At 37.2% G+C, this 20,157-nt stretch overlaps 1 protein-coding gene and 1 long non-coding RNA gene across 2 annotated transcripts in view; both read left to right on the top strand.

The window, feature by feature from the left end:
• Positions 1-1,271: 1,271 nt before the first annotated feature.
• Positions 1,272-13,106, top strand: cytip (cytohesin 1 interacting protein). The gene is made up of 8 exons (XM_087267469.1): positions 1,272-3,431; positions 3,840-3,889; positions 4,419-4,473; positions 5,684-5,786; positions 6,696-6,789; positions 8,063-8,129; positions 9,064-9,130; positions 11,315-13,106. Exons 1-8 carry the CDS (start codon positions 3,255-3,257, stop codon positions 11,731-11,733), a joined length of 1,032 nt encoding a protein of 343 aa, XP_087123595.1. The 5' UTR covers positions 1,272-3,254; the 3' UTR covers positions 11,734-13,106.
• Positions 13,107-16,853: 3,747 nt separating this feature from the next.
• Positions 16,854-20,157, top strand: part of LOC147835223 (uncharacterized) — a 150,837-nt gene continuing 147,533 nt past the window's right edge. Inside the window, exons 1-2 of the long non-coding RNA XR_015499137.1 lie at positions 16,854-17,067; positions 18,706-18,856. This is a non-coding gene — a long non-coding RNA (uncharacterized LOC147835223). The remainder of the gene's footprint in view (positions 17,068-18,705; positions 18,857-20,157) is intronic.

The following is a 20,157-nucleotide window of genomic DNA, read 5'->3' as shown; positions in this document are numbered from 1 at the left end:
CTGGAATTATTATGAAGTATTTTTGTTCTTCACTTTTGCAATGAGAATTTATGGCACAATATTACATAACTAATGTTATTTTAGAAGGCATGTGTTTATTATTTTCCCTTACCTTCCCTTTAAAGTTGGCAAATGCTCAATCATATCTAGGACTTGATTGAAAATATGGCACACCTCATGTTTCCTGGACCAGTTTGATGTTCAAAGAGTTACAGCCCACATATATATATATATATATATATATATATATATATATATATATATATATATATATATATATATATATATATATATATATATTTTTTTTTTTTTTTTTTACAGTTTTAATCAGTTTTCATACATTTCGACAGCCAAATCTCTTAAGTTGTCTCCGTCTACAATTCCTGTCAGTCACAAAGGTGCTTTCTTTCTTACTCTGTTCCTTTCTATCTGTTTCTTTTTTGATTGTTTGTTTGTTTGATTGTTTGTTTGTTTGGAGGTACAGATGTATGGATTTGCCCATGTGCTGTTGTACTCCAAAGATGTTGATCTACAGCAAGGTTTTTAGCCCACTTGTTTTTTTTTTTTTTGTGCCATGTTTAGCTTGTATTTCTCCATTCAGAAGATCCTGAGCCTTTGTCAGGAATGTGCTGGAGTATGTAAACGTGTTAACATCTCTGAGAAGTCTGCATGTGACACAGAGGTGACTATTTTACACAGAAATGACAAGGAATATAATAAAAGGCAGAAAAAGGGCCAAACTACATTCTTTACAAACAAGTGTGTTAATGACTATACATAAAAAGCAGCAAGACTTAGAGTGGAGAGCAAAATTATTATCCCACCTGTGAAATATTATTATTATTATTATTATTTTATTATTTCTCAAGTGATATCAGATTAAGAACATTTTGTCCTGTAATATTTTTTCTTTTGTAGAAAGTTTGGTATTATTTCGGCTGGAAAAAAGTTTATTTTTTAAAACATATAAGGTCAGTATTATAAGTCCTCTTATTTTTTTTCCCTGTTAGCTACAGAACAAGGAATCATGAGACCAGAAGCCTCAAGCCAAAATGATTCCAATGGCTGTGCCCACTCATACTTGAATTCAATTCAGTTCAATTCATTTTTATTTCCATAGCATTTTTACAGTGTAGATTGTGTCAAAACAGCTTAAAGTAAGTTTCAAGAGTTCACACTTAGCTTATGATTGATACAATGACATTAAGGGCATATAGCAAATGAGTGCAAAGTAAACCAGAGTTGTGCAGATAAAAAAAACAGACTCAGTTGGGCACGACCATTGCGATTTCTCCGCTGGCCAAACGTCTTGTACAGAGCTGCAGTCTCAGGCCCCGTTTACACTAGTGCGTTTTAGTTTTAAAACGGCGTTTTAGAATGAAAACGATCCGCGTCCACACTCGCGTTTTACCCAGGGTTTCTGAACTGCTCTCCGTCCACACCAAAACGCTGAAAACGCACATCACGTGACCACATACTCTCTCGGGCAAGCGCTGCAGCCCATCTACCCAGATGAGAGCTGTGCTAGTCGGACTTCTTATCAAGCATCTCCCGCTGGATCTAATCTCATATTTATTAAACGTGATATTTCATTCATCTTGTTGTCTTTATCTAACAACATATTCCCTGACTTTGGTCATTGGAATCTATTACTTGTTCACAGGTAACGTGTTTTGGCTGAGCGCAAAGATAAGTTAATGATTAATGTAACCACGTAGCCTATTCTGTATATTGACTGATCGCTTGCCTTTATTTCCTATAATGTATAAACTTAATAATGGCCATTATCGATTAGTAAAACTGATATTCAGCAAAAGAGAGGGTGTGTTTCATATTTTCACTGAAATTTAAAGGAGGCAGTTGTTATAGGCTCTGTTTTGTTATAAACATACACACAGTGAAGATGACGCTGATATTATGCCGCACGGCGCCTCAACATTTCTGCTGTCTGTTAAGTTGCTAATATTAAAATGAAGATAGACAGTTTAATCATGTTTACGTTTTATTGTTGAGAAAGTGAAACAACGTAGCCAGGGTGAATGAAGTTATAAAGTACACTGTTCCCTTTGAATATTTACCCGTGTCCTCGGTATAGTCTGTTTTCCATATCAAACTGAGAAGAAGAGACTGCAGCCTTGATCAAACTTGCGAAGTCTGAATTTACAAGGAGAGGATGCAGGACTGAACTGTGTGTGTTAGGCTACTTAATATTCAGGAAAAGCCCCAATCAGAGAGGCGAATGTCTGCAGCCCCGCCTCCGTTTTCAGATGTCTCCGTTTTCCATCATCCACACTGAGACGGAGCAGCAGCGTTTCAGAATGAAAACGGCCTCTCTAGCGTTTTCGAAACGCTCCGTTTTCGGCGCTCGAGAACGCCGGCGTAGTGTGGACGGTTGGCGTAACCGTAGCAAAACTTATGCGTTTTCAAACTAAAACGCATTAGTGTAAACGGGGCCTCAGCAGCGGAGGCTGGAAGCTGGCCTCAGCGTAGACTCGTTTGTCCCTGGAGCGTCACAGGAATCAGTCTAATGCTCTTCACTCCTCCATGACCACCACAGTAGCTGCTCAGGATACGGCCTGGTCCAGGATATGGAAACCTTGGGAGCATCTCGTCGCTGGTCTTGGGTTGAATCAATGACTCTGCATGGTCTGAGGGCCTAGGGATGAGTATCTCCAGGTGGAAATGGAGAATAATTAGCATAGCTGTTGTTCATAGTGTATGTAAACAAGATGCAGAAACCTGTGTGGAAACCTGCTAAGTGTATGCTTTACTAAACAGATAGGTCTTTAATCTAGTTTTGAGTTATCAGGACGGCTATTCCAGAGTTTAGGAGCCATAAATGAGAAGGCTCAACCTCCTTTACTTGACTTTGCTATTCTAGGTTCTACCAGAAGCCCAGAGTTTTGAAATCTTAAAGAGCGAGTTGTATTGTAGCAAGACAGAAGGTTAGTTAAATAAACAGGAGCTAGATTATTTAAAGCTTTATAGGTAAGAAGCAATATTTTAAATGCAATACGAAACTTAACAGGCAGCCAGTGTAAGGAGGATAAAATTGGGGTGATATGACAAAACTCATCCTGCATGTTTGTTCTCAGACTACTGCAAGTTCACAAGAGCTCAAATCTTAAAAAGGAAACTGGCAGATGTCTTTAGTTCCTGACATTCACGTGATGTGGCTATATCCGCTGTAGACTGCAGTTGTGCGAATTCACACTGATGCCTGCAGTTGTGTGCAGCGCTTCTGTGAATGAGGCATGATGACATCCAATAGGAACTTTAAAATGCCTTTAAAACAGATGAGCAGCCTGGACAGCTACATAATCGACAGCTCTCAAAAGAAGAGAAGCATACTGTGGCGACAGCGCTCTTTCAGCAGTCCCAAAAATCTGAACACTGAAGGGATGAAAGGCAGGACATTGTCACAGAGTCAGGTGGGATGAACTAAATACTATGTATTCTTAATAGTTACGTTCATGACAACATGAATGCAGCAAGTTTTGAATTATAATTAAAAAATGTCGTTCTTAATTAATTTTGTACAGATGTTTGGGAATTTTTTTAGAATTTTTAGATGGTTTAGATCAGGGGTGTCCAAACCCTGGAGGGTTGGTGTCCTGCAGATTTTAGCTCCAACTTGCCTCAACACACCTGCAAGAATGACTAGAAAGCCTAGTAAGAGCTTGATTAGCTAGCCCGGGTATGTCTGATAGTGTGTCTAGCACTAAACTTTGCAGGACACCGGGCCTTCAGGATCGAGTTTGGGCAACCCTGGTTTAGATCACTGAATTGTAAACTAGTACTGCAGATTGAATTAATCTGGGATTTGTTTTCATTTTCAGTTGGGCAGAACACACTCAAATTCACTGGTGGATTATACTGATCCTCAGAGGTAATGATACACTTCGTTATGAATGTCTGATGGTAAACTGAACTGAACTTCTACAGTGACATTTGCATGAAACTGAACTGAATTAAGTAGAACTACACCAGCAATCAACAACTACTTTCCTGTTTGCCTAGTCACGCTTTATTTTGATGGTTCGTTTGTTGAATTTAGGTTACATTACATCTGCATGCCAACTAATTCTTAACAGATTATAAGTAGACTGTTAGGTTGGGGTTAGTGTTGACATGTACTTGCAAAGTTTCTTACAGTCATTTAAATGTCTGTTTAGCTTCAGATGTTAAGCAGACAGTCTACTAACAAATGAACCATCAAAATAAAGTGTTACCATCTGATTTGTTAGGATGTTTCACAATCTGAAATAGTCATGTTTTATTTTATTCTCTTTTCTTCATTTATGTTTGGCTGCTTTGGCACAATGTGCAATCTTAAAAACACTATGGAGATAATGATGATTTGGAATGAATTGCTGTGCAAAAATGTTAATATATTTCATGTGCTTTTGTTTCGTCAGAACAATGGTTGTACTGGAGAAACAAGACAATGAAGTGTTTGGATTCGAAGTTCAAGTAAGTTTTAATTAGTATTTTAGTTATAATAACCAATGCTTAAAACATGCAGATACAATATCACATTGCACCAACCTCACCCACATAGTGTTTGTCTTCACATTGATTCTAGTATTTGAATGAATCTGCATTACACAACTATTTTTATAGGATGCAATACATGAAATTTCCTTTGGCATGTTGCATATACATTCACATATACAGTTGAAGTCAGAATTATTAGCCCCCTGTTTATTTTTTTTCACAATTTCTGTTTAATGGAGAGAAGAACTTTTCAACACATTTCTAAACATAATAGTTTTAATAACTCATCTCTAATAACTGATTTATGCTATCTTAGTCATGATGACAGTATATAATATTTTACTAGATATTTTTCAAGACACTTCTATACAGCTTAAAGTGACATTTAAAGGCTGAACTAGGTTAGTAAGGGAGGTTAGAGTAATTAGGCAAGTTATTGTATAATGATGGTTTGTTCTGTAGACCAAGGGTTCCCAAACTTTTCAGCCCGTGACCCCTCAAAATAACAATGCCAGTGACTCACGACACCCAATATCCTTTGAGGTCCAAGTCTATTCTTTGTTTAATTATTTTTAATGTGTGTCAGTGTGGTAAATGTGCCTTAAATTTTAACCTGGTGTTATAAAATCAATTTGCTGCATCTGATGTGATGTGTCTTTATTATAATGTAATTACCCCAGGGGTCTCAATCCAACTACAACGAGTAACTATAAGCTACTATAGTAACTTTATTTTATATAGTAACTATAAATGACTATTTTTTTCCTCAGTAGGTTATGGACAAAATATGGTAATTGTTATAGTTTAATAAAAATAAATAGATTTTTTTATTCGATTTACAATTTATTTTTATTTGTGACTTAACCCCCCCCCCCTCATTGTCCAGCAACCCCTAGACTATTTTTAAAAAAATTAGCCTTAAGGGGCTAATCATTTTGTCCATAAAATGTTGTTTAAAAAATTAAAAACTGCTTTTACTCTAGCCGAAATAAAACAAATAAGACTTTCTCCTGAAGAAAAAATATTGTCAGACATACTGTGAAAATTTCCTGAATTTGTTAATCATCATTTGGGAAATATTTAAAAAAGAAAAAAAAATCAGAGGGGGCTAATAATTCTGACTTCAACAGTATATTGTTTTTAAATGTATGTATGTGTGTGTGTGTGTGTGTGACTTTCTGTGCAGACATATGGTTTGAAGGTGAAAAACACCAGTATGGTAGAGATGTGCACTTTCGTGTGCAGGGTCCAGGATGGCAGTGCAGCGGAAACTGCAGGTTTAACTGCTGGTGAGCAGGTCGTCCACTTCCTCTCGTCAATGTGTCTCTTCACACTCCACCCTCTTAACCTGACCTATTTACATTGCATTTTCTCAGTAAACACGTAACCAAACTGCTTTGCTCTCTTTGGGCTGTTACTTAAATGTTTTCTCTTTCTTTTTTTCAATGAAAAGCACCATCATGTCATGTCTGTGCATTAATTCTCTTTAATGTTGTTAATGTCTATATAATGCTCATCATGTTGGCCACACTTTATTTTGAAGGTCTGTTTGTTGAATTTAAGTTATATTGCATCTACATGTCAACCAATTCTCATTAGATGATAAGTAGACTGTTAGGTTGAGGTTAGTGTAAGTTGACATGTACTTGCAAAATTTCCTATAGTCATTTAAATGTCTGTTTAGCAGCAGTATCAACAGATATTAAGCAGACAGTCTACTAATACTCAAATAGACCATCAAAATAAAGTGTTACCAGTATCAATAGATATTAAGCAGACTGTCTACTAATACTCAAATAGACCATCCAAATAAAGTGTTACCATAATGTTGTATACAAACCTTTTGGAGTCTATGTTGTGCTGGTGGTAGCCAACCTCTTAGCAAACATTAGGATGGTGTTAGAGAGAGGAAGAGAGGCAAGGTTTTCAGGGCATAAACAAATGCCACATCCTTTTGATTTTAACAAATACTCCAAGCCCTTCATCTAAAGATCAGTCCACAGGCAACCTGTGAGATTGAGGAAAATCTCCATTACAAACTTTTAGCACATTGCCAATAAAAAGCCATTAAAATGAACATGTTTTACCTTTACTAATAGACTACTAGACTAATAGTTTTATTGTTTTTCCGTGTCTGTATGTGTGTATTTTAATTGCCAGCTCCTTGTAATGAATTTCAATTCTTATTTCTTTGATAGGTGACATCATATTGTCAGTAAATGGTGTGAGCATTGAGGGTTCCACACACCAGAACATTATCGAGTTGATTCGAGAATCCTCTAACACGCTGAAGTGAGTATAAGTATCAGAATTATGATTTCTGTGATTTAAAAATGCTAATTACGTATTAGTTACATGAGGCAAAACGATTCAAATCGTCCTTAAAGAGAAAAAAACAAAAATTAAATCTTTCTAATTTAGTTCACAACTTGGCAGACTGCTTTTAAGAGATGTTTATTTATAAACTAATTTCGAGAAGGTCACGTGCTTATGATTGCTTGCAGCTGGCCCCGCATTATTCAATTCATGATTCACCAATCAGACGATTCCTAAGCTGCTATATAAATACCCTAAGTTCCATATAACAGCCATCTTCATTTTTAAGAATCCCCCCTTCCACCCCTGCTCCTCCTCCTCCTCCTTTTCTAAAGGGGTGTCACGGTGGCCCAGTGGTTAGCACTGTTGCCTCACAGCAGGTGTGGCCAATCCTGTTCCTGGAGAGCCACCTTCCTGCAGATTTCAGTTGCTACCCATATCAAACACACCTGAACCAATTAATTAGGACCTGAACACCATGTGATAATTACAGGCAGGTGTGTTTGATATGGGTAGCAACTGAAATCTGCAGGAAGGGGGCTCTCCAGGAACAGGATTGGCCACCCCTTCCTCACAGCAAGAACGTCACTGGTTCCAGTCCTTACCAAGCCAGCCGTAAGTAGTTATCTCTTAAGAACAATCACCATCTGTTCATTAGTTAAAACAGCAAGGGAGTTCTCGAGATCTACCTGAGCTCAAACTCCCCTCTCGCCTTGCAAACTGGAGGGAGCCCCGGGCTCGAGGCTCTTATGAGCTCAGGGCTCTCTCCCGAGACAGCATGCCAAACAAGCTTTATAATCAATCATCAGCTAAGAGTGAACTCTTGAAAGGTCCATATAATCGTTATTTGCAACTGCACACTTGCTAAGTTCTGCCTTAAAGTAGTTTTTATGTCATTTTATACACTAGAGATCATGTGATATAAACATAAAATAGCAGACTCAGTTTGGGGAAGAGTCGTCCTCTAGCCTAAATTTACAAGACAAGCTAGCTTTGTAGTTTAGTTACAATCAAAAGATGGAAAAAAAATCGACCCAGCATCTTTACAATATACAAAGTCCTATTTTTACAGCAAAAAAAGTGTGGAATTTACGTTACAGTTAAAGTAAGAAGTTATAAATGACTGGTATTGTTTTACCATAGTTATTCAAACTTTAACCAACTTATTTCTTTTAATACTACTAATAATAACAATAAATGTCATGCATTTACATTGTCTATCTTTACTCTTGTGTATGTTTGTATATAGGTTGGAAACAGTCAGTGGGAGTGTCATGAAGAGGATTGAATTAGAGAAAAAGATGCACTATCTTAAGGTATATATTTTTGGATAGTTTTTTTATGTGTTGCCACCCTAGAATTATAAGGTTTTACCTGACATTTTTGTCAAAATTGAGTTATTGACATATTCTTATTAAATGACAACTTATTTACATAATGGGATGTTTTTTTTTTGTTTTTGTTTTTTTTAGAAGTTGTTTACATTTTAAGACTTTTTATTCAAAAAAAAAAAACTGTTACACACATACTGTTTGCTATATGGATTGCAAAAACTTTGAATCTCAATATCTCAACATCTTTCAGAACGCAGATAGAACTTTAAAATTCCAAGGTAATGATGTGTATGTCTTCTCAGAGCTTAAACCTTACTCAGAAAGACATTGCATAACTGATAAATTCCAAGCAACCTGTTTAGCATTCACCTTAACTATGTACAGTGCTGACCATAAATATGTACACCCCTCACAGATCTCCCTTTTAATTTAATATCATGTATAGGATGCTCTAAAATATTATCTTTGTACATACATAGTAAATTAGTCAAAGCCTCATCATTGCCAAAGCCTAGGTTGTAACTAATCCTAAAAAAAAAAAAAAAAAAAAAAAAAATTAAGATCAAAAATTAATATTTTGGAAAGAAAAAATATTTAATGCAGTTTTAATAAAGCAAAATTTATTTTTTTTTTCAACTACATTTGTTTTTTTTTTTGCAACTCTTTAAATGTATTTGAATTTAAATGTATAACAAGACAATTTTTCACTGAAAAAGACATTAAAAAATCACTTTTCAAAAGGGGAGTCCTTATTTAGCTGAGCACTGTATTAACGTACTAATTTACAAGAATGAATGAATGCAGAGTATGTGTTACCATCAGTGCTGAGGGATCAAGATAAATGCTGATAGGCATAGTGATTTACCAGAATGACTCATAGATGTTGATCTCGTTTCTGTGTTTTCCCTCCATACAGCAAACTCTTCGTGAGAAATGGGTGGAACTGCAATCTCTCACACTCAAAGAAAAACGCCTTACTCAAGGTGAGAAAAAAAATACAGCTACAGATCACCTCATCTGAGAATACCAGGAGATATTATACAAAAAGCATTTTAAGTAATTTTTAAGCAAACTCTGAAGCTGCTCACATCACAGGTGAAGGGTTGAAGCCTCATGTTTATCTAAACGATGTTAACTTGTGAGTTGTTTACTAACAGGTACCTCGTTGTCTACAGTGTGACAAATTTTTGTTTCATTTTGTTTTTAATTTAGGGAGTTGTATGTAGATAGGGGATAAAAAAGTCTACATCATACGTTATTTTAGCTGACCAATTAGCAATCATTAGACCATTTAGGCATGAACACAGAAAAACTTCATTCCGCAGACATGGGCTGCATCCCAAATCGTCTACTACTCAGTAGGTACTGCATTTGAATTTAAATTTACTACTCGGCCGTTAAAAAATAATGTTATGAATGGAACTAAGACGCCATTTTGTCATCATCACGTGACCCGCGTCAGTTGTGTCACTTTACTCCTATTCATGAATCCTTTGTTCTAATTATGGCAGTTTCCTCAGTAACAAAGGGATGCAGTTTTTGTGAAGCAGCAGTTGTGTCTCTGCTTTATAGACCTTTTTCTTTGTTGCTGTATGGAGGGCACCATAGTGACCAGGGCCTGCGTAGAACTTACGTTAAAAATTGTCATCAGCTAGAGCGGCGTTTCTCAGCTGGGTGTCAATACTGTTTTCAGTGGCTTACGGAGTGTTTTTGTAATGCAAAACTTTCGTTTTGAAAGAAAGACGTGTTAAAGCCGTCATGCTTCTGTCAGATGCGGTTAAAGTGTGAGAGAAAAAACGCTTCAGTGTCAGATGCTGAAATATAGCGTTAGTGTTCTTGACCTGTCAGCTCTTATAATGTACTCTGCAACTTTTCAATGCAAGCACACACACAAACAATAGCAGGTATGTAAGCCATGTACAGGCTATGTGTGTGTGTGTGTGTTAAACATTTTGGTGAATTACATTTGTTTGGCTTGGTTATATATTTGAAAGAAAGGGAAAACGTTCACTTTAGCGATGACGCTGCTCCATTTAAATGGTACAAGATGCCATCTGACAACGAGGTAAAATTGACTCGCGGCAGTTGTTTTCCATCCCATTAAATCGCATTTTATTAAATAATCAGTCCAGGAGGTGGCGCTGATCGACAGAAGTATTCGTTCAAAGACGTTGAAAGCAAATAAAATAGATCAAAACTATCATTTCAAAGCTATCCAAATGTGACTGTTTAAAGCAACCCAAGCTCATTCTGGAAACGTAGCCCCACGGACGTTTCTGGAGACCACGATTTATGTGGCCACGTTTTGTTTTTTTTATCGAGCGAACGCTGCGGGGCGGTGTGACGCCGCTCCGCTCCTCCTCTACGCGCTCCCTGGCTGACGGCTCACCTCCCTGTGGAGGGCTTTTTCCACCACAACCAGTTTGTCCGCTTAGCTCGCAACGTTACGTCGGCGGAGCGGAGGCCCGGAGGGAGGAGGAGCTGGCCACAGCGACGATCGAGTGCGGGGAAGAGCGGTTCCAGAAATTAGGTAAGATGAAAAACAGAATCCAAAAAAATAAAAGCTAACGAGTTCGCGACAGGGCGAGATCCGAAAACGCGGTCAAAATCGGACGAGGGCTTTTGCTTTTTTTTTCTGGACGGCTTTTGCAAATCGTTGCTTGGGTTTAGGGAAGGAGGAGGAAGAGGAGGGCGGCTGGGTTGGCCGATTGGCCGCCCGGTCGATCGTTCAGTCGTTCAGCCAGTCAGTCGGTGCGCACTCCCGAGAGGCGTCCAAGTCATGAAAAAGCGTGCACAGCGGCCTCTCACGGGTTTGCAAAAACAAAAACTGCTCGAATACGTACCTCCTGGGACGTATTTTGCAATCTCCAGAAATGTCCACGGGGGTACGTTTCCACAATGAGCCTGGGTTGGTTTATACACATCAGCTGCCGACTGGAAGAACTTAGCATTCTTGCGCATACATTCAAAGCATAATTTTGGGTTCTAAGAAAAAGGTCTATAGTGAAGAGTAAAGATGTTTTGCAAAAGCTTTTCTTTGACGAACATATTCTGAAACCTTCATTTTGTCCATTTGTGTCCCTGGTCTGATACTAACAGGCTTCTGTTTTAGCTCATGCTGAAGGATTTGACCATTAGGATTAAAAGCATCTCTTTTTGTGTTCCAGGTAATCTAAATGAGAGTGCTCAGTATCTGTCTGTTGACTCGGTAATGTCTCTCTCATCTCCAATGGGTCGCTCTGGGCAACGCTTTTCCAGCGACAGCAGTTGTCGCAGCATAATGACAGATGACAGCGAGGATGGTGCCTTCATGTCATCAGTATTTGATGACTCAAGTCCATTAAGCCCAATTGAGTCAAGCGGAAGCTTCTTCCAGCTGGAAGTGGGGGCATTGCGACCCATAACAAGAACACGCAGCATTAGCCTGACAGGCAGTAACAGTTCACTCTCCCCAGGCTGGGAAACTTCACCTTCATCTTTGTTCGGCACTCTTCCAAGAAGAAGCAGAAAAGGTAGTGTCAGGAAACACCTTCTGAAGTTCATACCCGGACTGAATCATTCTGTTGAGGAAGAAGAGTGCAGCTAAAAAACTGCTGATCTGATTAATTAAGGACCTTAAGCAGATGAAGGATCATACCGGTTTATATATGTCATACAAGAACTTGACTTTACATCTTTAAGTCATGTTGAAAAGCGAAATGGAGTCCCACATGAGCATTATAAACTGGATATTGTCAATCTCTATATAATGTACTTTTCTTGTCAGTGGATCTGCACTGAAACAAACAACTGGCATTAATTGAACATTAACAGCGTGCATTCTAAATGGCAACTGCGTTGAGAGAATATTGTGAACATTGAGAAAATAATGTGAACATTACTTCCACTGCTCTAATACAGTGGTTAGAACTCGAGACTTTGAAGTGTCTAAATCAGGGGTGTACAAACTCGGTCCTGGAGGGTTTAGCTCCAACCCTAATCCAACCAGCCTGATCTCACGAGAAAACGTAAGTATTTTACGTTTTGCCAGTTTAGTGGCTAATTTGTACGAATTCGTACGAGTTTAGTCGTACGAAATTGTACGATTTTAAAAAGGAGGCGTGGCACCTAACCCCACCCCTAAACCCAACCGTCATTGGGGGATGAGCAAGTCGTACTAAATTGTACGAATTCATACGAATTAGCCACTAAATCCAAAAGCTACGAATTGCCTTGAGATTGTGTTGAATCAAACACACCTGAACCAGCTAATCAAGCTCTTGCTAGGTATGCTAGGAACTACCTGGCAGGTGTGTTAAAGCAAGTTGGAGCTAAACTGTGCAGGACACCGGACTGAGCTTGGACACCCCTGGTCTAAATGTTTTTATTTCTAGCTTGATTCTCTTGATCTTTGAGTCTTGGAAGCTTCTAAATGTGTCTATTTCCAGCTTGATCTTTTATGTAACTAATCAAGATCATATTCTGTAGCATGTAAAATGAGGTGTTGGTTTGTTGACAAAAGCATAACGTGTATGGCTGTAGAGAGCAGTGGCATGGAACATTGTTGTACTGTAGCAGTGCAAGGAAAGTTACATGTTTTCAGGTGGTCTGTGAGAATACCTGTGCTGCAAGTGCTTTCAAATCAACCAGATTTTACAGGTACTGTAGGTTTAGATGCAGGCTAGGGTTTCACTGTGATTTATATGTAGGTAAATGCTAAGAGTAAATTAGCTTGTGAGTTTAAATCATGAAAACGGACTGATCTTGGCAGTGTGTGTGATATGAAAGTTAAGAGCTGATGAGTGACAGAGCTCCAAACCACAGAAAGTATAGAAAGGTTCATAACAGGATGTGGTCTGAGGTACTACCAACTACTTTTTTTTTTTTTTTTGCTTTCTTGAGTGATGCCTGTAACAGACAGACTGTAACAGTTTTATGAAATGTAAAAACATAAGTAAAACAGAAGTGCTTGGTATGTCATTCTTTCTTTTTTTCTTTCTTTCTTGCTTGTTTTAATGTGTAGGTTGGAAAGAAAATGTTACCTGAAAAAAGTTCTCTTCTAGTCACCTGCATACAACTACAGGAAGTATATGTGCGTGACTATATGCACTCTTAATTTAACAGGAAGAGACTAAAGAATTAGCAATATAAAATGCATTTATATTTTCACATTCGTGTCATGCTTATTAATATATATACTTTAAATTCATCACAATGTGCTTGAATAAATTAACAGGTTTAATCATATACAGAGAAGCTGTATCATATTTCTGTAGAATCTTGTTAAGACAGGAAGTTGTAGATAATATCAAAGTTAAGCAAGCTTGGGAGAATGAATTCGGGTTAGTGATACAGTTAGGTCCATATATGGACATCGACACAATTCTAACAGTTTTGGCTCTATACACCAACACAATTGATTTGAAATGAAACAAACAAGATGTGATTTAACTGTCGACTGTCAGCTTTAATTTAAGGGTATTTACATCCAAATCAGATAAACGCTGTAGGAATTACAACAGTTTGCAAATGTGCCTCCCACTTGTTAAGGGTCCAAAAGTAAGTTCACTTTTAAATACTTGGTTGCAAATCCTTTGCAGTCAATCACAGCCTGAAGTCTGGAACGTATAGACATCAACAGACGCTGGGTTTCATTCTTGGTGGTGCTCTGTAGATTGTTGTTCTAGAAAGCACTATAGCAGCTGCATTTTGAATCAACTGAAGTTTGTTAAATGCCTACAAGGCAACTGCCTAACACATTACATTAGCCTAACCGAGAGGTCATGAAAGCATGAATAGGCTTTTCCAAGTCAGACAGTGAGTACGTTTACATGGACACCAATAATTCAATTTTAATGTGATCAAGACAATACTCTGATTAAGAGTCGACCATGTAAACAGCTATTTTTTTTATTAATTTAATCAGATTAAGGTCATAATCGAACTAAAGAGAAATCAAATTAAGACGTGGAGTTTAGTCGCATTATTGAAGTGCAGTACAGACATGTAAACACCTTAATCAAACTATTACCGTCATGTAGGACTTTTCGCTGCGTTTTGCGACAAGATAGTCCACACACACACCCACACGCGGTTGTTTGACACTCTTTGCACCTACTGAGTCAGTGAAGACCACAGATACCTGTATGGTAGTTTTTTTTTTTCTTCTATTCAGCATGCGGTATGAACTTCCATTAAACCAACACTCTTCCAGCAGTTCATAGTTGCATCCAATATCTTGTTTGTCACGGGGGGCATGCATGAAATGTTCCCGAATAAAACTAAAAGTACCAAACTGCAGTTAAAAGTCGACAAATTACAAAATGAAACGCTCGAAATTACATGGATAGCTGGATAGCATGGTGACTTTATGACATTAATCGAATTATGTGCTTTAACATGTAAAACAGGATCATGAAAGAAACATTCAAAAAGCAACTAATGTAAATGCCTTAATCTTATTATTGTCTTAATTAGATTAAGGCAAATAATTTGATTACCTTTGTCCATGTAAACAAAGTCATTAATAGTATATGTTGAAGTTTGGCAACATTTTTAAGATGAAAAAATACAGTTTACAGATGCTTGAAATTTGGCCTTTAAACGACAGTTTGTTATCAAAAATCACGCACAAATTGTTGACTGAAGGTGAGGACTGAACTGCTAATCCATCAAGGGTTAGATATCATTCTAGCTTTTTGCATGTTAAGCTTTTGAGTCCAATAACAAGACCTCAGTTTTATCTGAATTTAGTAATAACAATTTTTAGTCATCCAACTTTTATCTTTTTATTGAAATGATGCCTCTTCATTGACTGATACAAATTGATAGGTTCAGAAAGATAAGACCTGAAATAAGCCAATGGTTTCAGTAATACCAACATAATCTTCAAGCCTATCAAGGTGAATATTGTGATCGATAGTATTAAATGTAGCACTGAGGTCCAAAACCACAAAAAGAGAAAAGCAACCATGATTGGATGATAGGAGCAGGTCATTTGTAACTACTTCTTCTGTGCTATGAAATGTTCTCTGTAGAAGGTAACCAGTGTTGGGAAAGCTACTTGAAAAATGTAGTAAGCTAAGCTGTTAGCTACTTCACTTAAAATGTAGCCTAACTACACTAAAAGCTGCCCTCTGGGAAAAGTAGCAAGCTAAGCTAAAAAGCTACATGGAAAAAGTAGCTTAGCTACATCTAAGCTATTTTTTACAATTTTTAAAGGAAAATATTTTGGAATAAGCATTATATATATATATATATATATATATATATATATATATATATATATATATATATATATATATATATATATATATAATGCTTATTCCAAAATATTTGGCTGAGACTGTGTTCAAAAGTATATATATATATATATATATATATATATATATATATATATATATATATATATATATATATATATATTTATATACTTTTGAACACAGTCTCAGCAATCAAGTTATTGCATCTTAACGTACTTCTCAAGGTATGGTCACGAGGAATCCAGCTTCAGAAATAACTCTCCCTCAGTCATCTCTCCATCAAGGAAGTTTCACCAGAGGTGAAAGTAACGCACCAAAAACTTTGCTGTTGAACACCGTAAAACAGGATGAAGAAGAAATAGTTATTCGCGCCATCATCTGGAGTTACTTTCATTGGCTAAACACCAGTTTCACAGCTCTGTGAATGTCAGTGTAAATGTCGGTAAATGTAGCTTGTGTGGACGCTACTGCGCTACTTGACTTATAAAATAGTTTCGCTACTGAAAAGCTATTTGATTTAGAAAGCAGCGACGCTACAGCCACGCTACTGAGAAATGTAGTTAAGCTAGTAGCGTCACTCTTTATTTATTATTTTACCACAGCTGCACTTTTATTTATTTTCTTGCAGCCCATAGTTTTTTTATTATTGGAAATACAAAATCCAAACACAACAAAATGGCATTCAACTTTACAAATTAGGCTATGTATCACACACGGAAGGCTTAACACAAAATAATATACAAAAATACAAAAAAAAAAAAAATGTAAAATACAATCAATATAAAACTGATATCGGCTATGGCAAGTTATACGATACAAATAAATTAAACAATTTTTAGGCAATTTTTGTTGTCATTTTAGGGCATGTGAAAAGATTTTAAGTTCTTTTATAAAGACTGTGTAGTGGATTGGTTTTAAAATATCTGCTATATCAAAAATATAAATAAAATATTTGGCTAATACAATGATAATATTCATCAAATCGTGCAAAACAGAACATTCTTTAATGATTCATATAGTGCATCTTGTAATGTGAAAGTCAAACCTGCAGCATACATCCTTTATTATCAACCAGTCTTGCACTTTTCCCCCCCAAAACGGTTAAAAAAGCTGCGAGTAAAAGCTGCTGTTCTGTGTCTTCAATACATATGGTATGGTGAATTTAAAAAAATAAATAATTTTCACGAGTAAAAACCTATTAGAAGGGTATATACCATTTAATATTTTAAATTGTAGCCTACTTCTTTTGCCTTAGGGAGAATTTAAGATGTCGTTCTAAAATGTTTAACAGTATTTTTATCCAATGAGTTAAATAATTTACTTTCTAATACTTCATGAGGGAAGCACGATTGGATAATAATTTGTCTAAAATGTTTATTAATGCAAAGTTTTACAAGTTTATTATCGATTTCAAACCATAGAATGCAAAATATTTTAAACTCATTTTCTTTTCTCGCAGCCCCTCGAGCAGTCCGCAGGCAGGTTAATGATGACGTAATTATCATTCGACTCCCCAGAGCTGTAAAAAGATACGCGAGCAGAAACAGATGAAAAATGGATAATAAACAGCGCAAAGGTGGCATTGAAAGGCAAAATGTACTAAGCTGAGTACATTTTTCGTTAAAACCAGCGGCAGCGAGACGAGAGTAACACAACGCATGAAGACGATGAAACTGTTGGTAAGTTAACGTTAAGCTAGTTATGAGCAGTGCAAAACATCGATGTCTGCAAACCACTGTTCATGTTTATGTATCGAACTTTTTCTTGTAGTTACTGTAGCTCTTCAGCAGCAGCAGCCACTAGTCCAGTTTGCTGCTTACAGTGATGAGCCAGGCCCTGTAACGTTAAAAGTCAAGCACCCGTCATTAGCCCAACACACGAATCTATGGAAGGCCGTTGGGGCCAAAACGTATGCAATGGGCGGGTAGGATTTTCATTAAGTGTAAGAATTAAAATAATTAATACTAATGAATATTACACCTGCTCAATGAAAAGTGACCTGAGACACTTAATGAAATCAGATGATTCACTACATTAATAAATCTGACTTAACTTGATCAGAAAGCTAAAAAAGGGTAACTTTCAGATAACTGAAGAAAACTAAATACTTAAAATATTTGAAGTTATAAAGCAGCTGTTTCCTTGAAAAAGACATGATGGTGTAGAAAGTTACATACATTTTCTTTACATACATACATATACATACATACATTCATAGATACATTATAATTGTATTTATTTGATATTTATTAGAAATTACTATTTCTTTTATAAAACAGATTCTGATACTGTTAAACATTACGTTGTGTTAACTGTTTAAATAAATCTTCACCGTGAAGCAAGACTTAAGCTACTGTATTTGCTCTGAATTGGAAATTATGTTATTTCAATATATATTTAGTCATGAACTGAAGTGGGCCGATCCAAGGCTTGAAACTCCAGGGCTGAAAAGGAGTCCCACCCTGATCTTGTCACTCAAAGGACAACCAGAGAGGGACTCAAACACAACAAAGTGCAAACATTCTCTGATGGTCAGCAAAGATATACAATGCAATAAAAGGGCATATAACATAGATTTTCAGTTCAGTCCTCATCATCAGTTAAACATTTGGGGGTAATATTTAATAGAAACTTGTCATTTGAAGTCCACATTGACATTACAAGCATCTGTAAAACTTTGCAGGTCAAACATTTTTTTTATCTACAAAATGTTTGACATATGCTATCAATGTCTAATTCCGAAAAGCTCATGCTTTCATGACCACTTGTAAGACTTTTGTAATGCCTTACTAGGTGGTTGCCCTGTAAGGCGCTTTAACTTCAGCTTGTTCAAAATACAGCCGTTCTTTCTACTATGAAGAAATATTAGTCCAGTTCTGTCAGCATCTAAATCCTGGAACAGCCTTCCTAGCAGAGTTTGGGAGTCAAACACATTCTGTAAGTTTAAATACACGTCCTTTTGCATTAGCATACACATAAAACACAAACTCATAACTTTGAAATCCACAACTTCCAAAGGTTTGTTAGACTGCAATTTAAATGAAGCTGGGAACACTTTAAATGGTATCTGCATTCATATTAGTCTGTTTCTTCTTAGGTCTAATTGTCAGACATCGATAAATCAAGAGGCAAGACCTCATTGACATTGCCATGATGAGTAGTTCTAGTTATTTTTAAAGATTTTAATATTCAGCTTAAAGTGCAATTTAAAGATATAACTGTCACAAGAAGGGACTGGAACCAGAGATGCAAGAATTACAAAAGTTTATTATGTCAAATGGCAGGATAAAACTGAATTTTATGAAACTGGTGTGCAGGATGGAGATGGATGACGAGATGGATCAGAGCGACTAGAGGATTATGCTGAGAAGCCAGGCACATAGATTGATGACAACCAGAGGAGGGACCAGGAGAAACCACACTAGGAAGAAGAGATGCAGACACTGGAGATCACAGGGAACAAGAGAGGTTAGTAAACTTGAAACTAGAGTAAATAATAGTGATGTGACGTTGTGCGCCGAGCCTTCGAAGCATGTATAAAAAAAACGATACATCTCGCAGTGAAGCAGTGTACCGGAACTTGACTCGTTTTGCCATCATCACGTGATCAGTGACGTCCGAAGCTTCATTTTCACCCATACCCATGTGACTGCTTCGAATTTTGATTCAAAGGTTTAAACACCCTCATGGGTTAGTATTACATATTATTACATACATTTCTACTGTTTCAAAGCACTGCACCAGTCGAACACACCAGTAATTAAACTAAAATACAATAGTAATTCATAGTAAAAACGTTTTGAACCATATTAAAATGTATTAGCGTATTTTTTACAACTATCTTTAAAGAAAACCACTGCTTATCGTAGTATAGTGTTTAACGGAGACCAGCTGGTGAGTGCAGCTCATAAGCATCATTCACATAGCCTCCTCCTAGAGCATTCGCCTACCATGCAGGAATTGCTGGTTCGATCCCTGATTAAAACAGGACTACTTGGAATATGATGAATGTAAATACTTTTGAATACCTTGGATTTTACTTGTAATCTAACACACCTTATGTGTAAAAACTACAGTGATTGAGTACTTTGTTTATATTACTGTTGTATTAATACATGAATGAGTTGGTCAGTTGTGAACATTTGACATTATTGCAACACAGTGCTTTCCTACACATTCACTAGAAGAGGTCCTCATTGAGCTCTGATTAAGGGTGCTTTTACACCTACACTTTTGTTTCGGAACGTATCTCGTTTGCCCAGTTAGCGCGGTTCGATTGGCATATGTGAACAGGGCAATCGCGCTCTGTTCCGCGCCAAAGTAATCGCTCCGAGATCGCTTGAATGAGGTGGTCTCGGCTCGATTGAAATGAACCCTGGAGCGGTTCGATTGCAGTGAGAAAGCGATCCGATCCGAGCGCGGTTATATCACAGTGTTTTATGGATATGTAATAGGCTTACGGCTATATGAAGAGAGAATTATGAGTAGGGCGGGAAGTTTCGCGAGTCTCCGGATGCCCGCAAACGAGTGATGATCTCCCGGTAATCTCATGTCTCTCTCCCAGTCCTCAAATAGGCATCATCGCGCACCCTTCTCACCCCTCCCCACCGTGTCTCTCCTCAGACACGTCACGCGCGCGCACCCTGTCAATCACCACCAAACCACCACCTCTCCTGACAGCTGAGCGGGACGCTGCAAAATAAACCCTGACACTCTGACCAATGTAAGGAGAGTTTACTCGCACGTGACTTGTTTTAGCTCTTTTGGTC

Source organism: Danio rerio, chromosome 9, assembly GCF_052040795.2.
Source record: "Danio rerio strain M-AB ecotype USA chromosome 9, GRCz13ab, whole genome shotgun sequence".
NCBI classification, from domain to species: Eukaryota; Metazoa; Chordata; class Actinopteri; order Cypriniformes; family Danionidae; genus Danio; species Danio rerio.
This window is presented reverse-complemented; position numbering and strand designations above follow the sequence as displayed.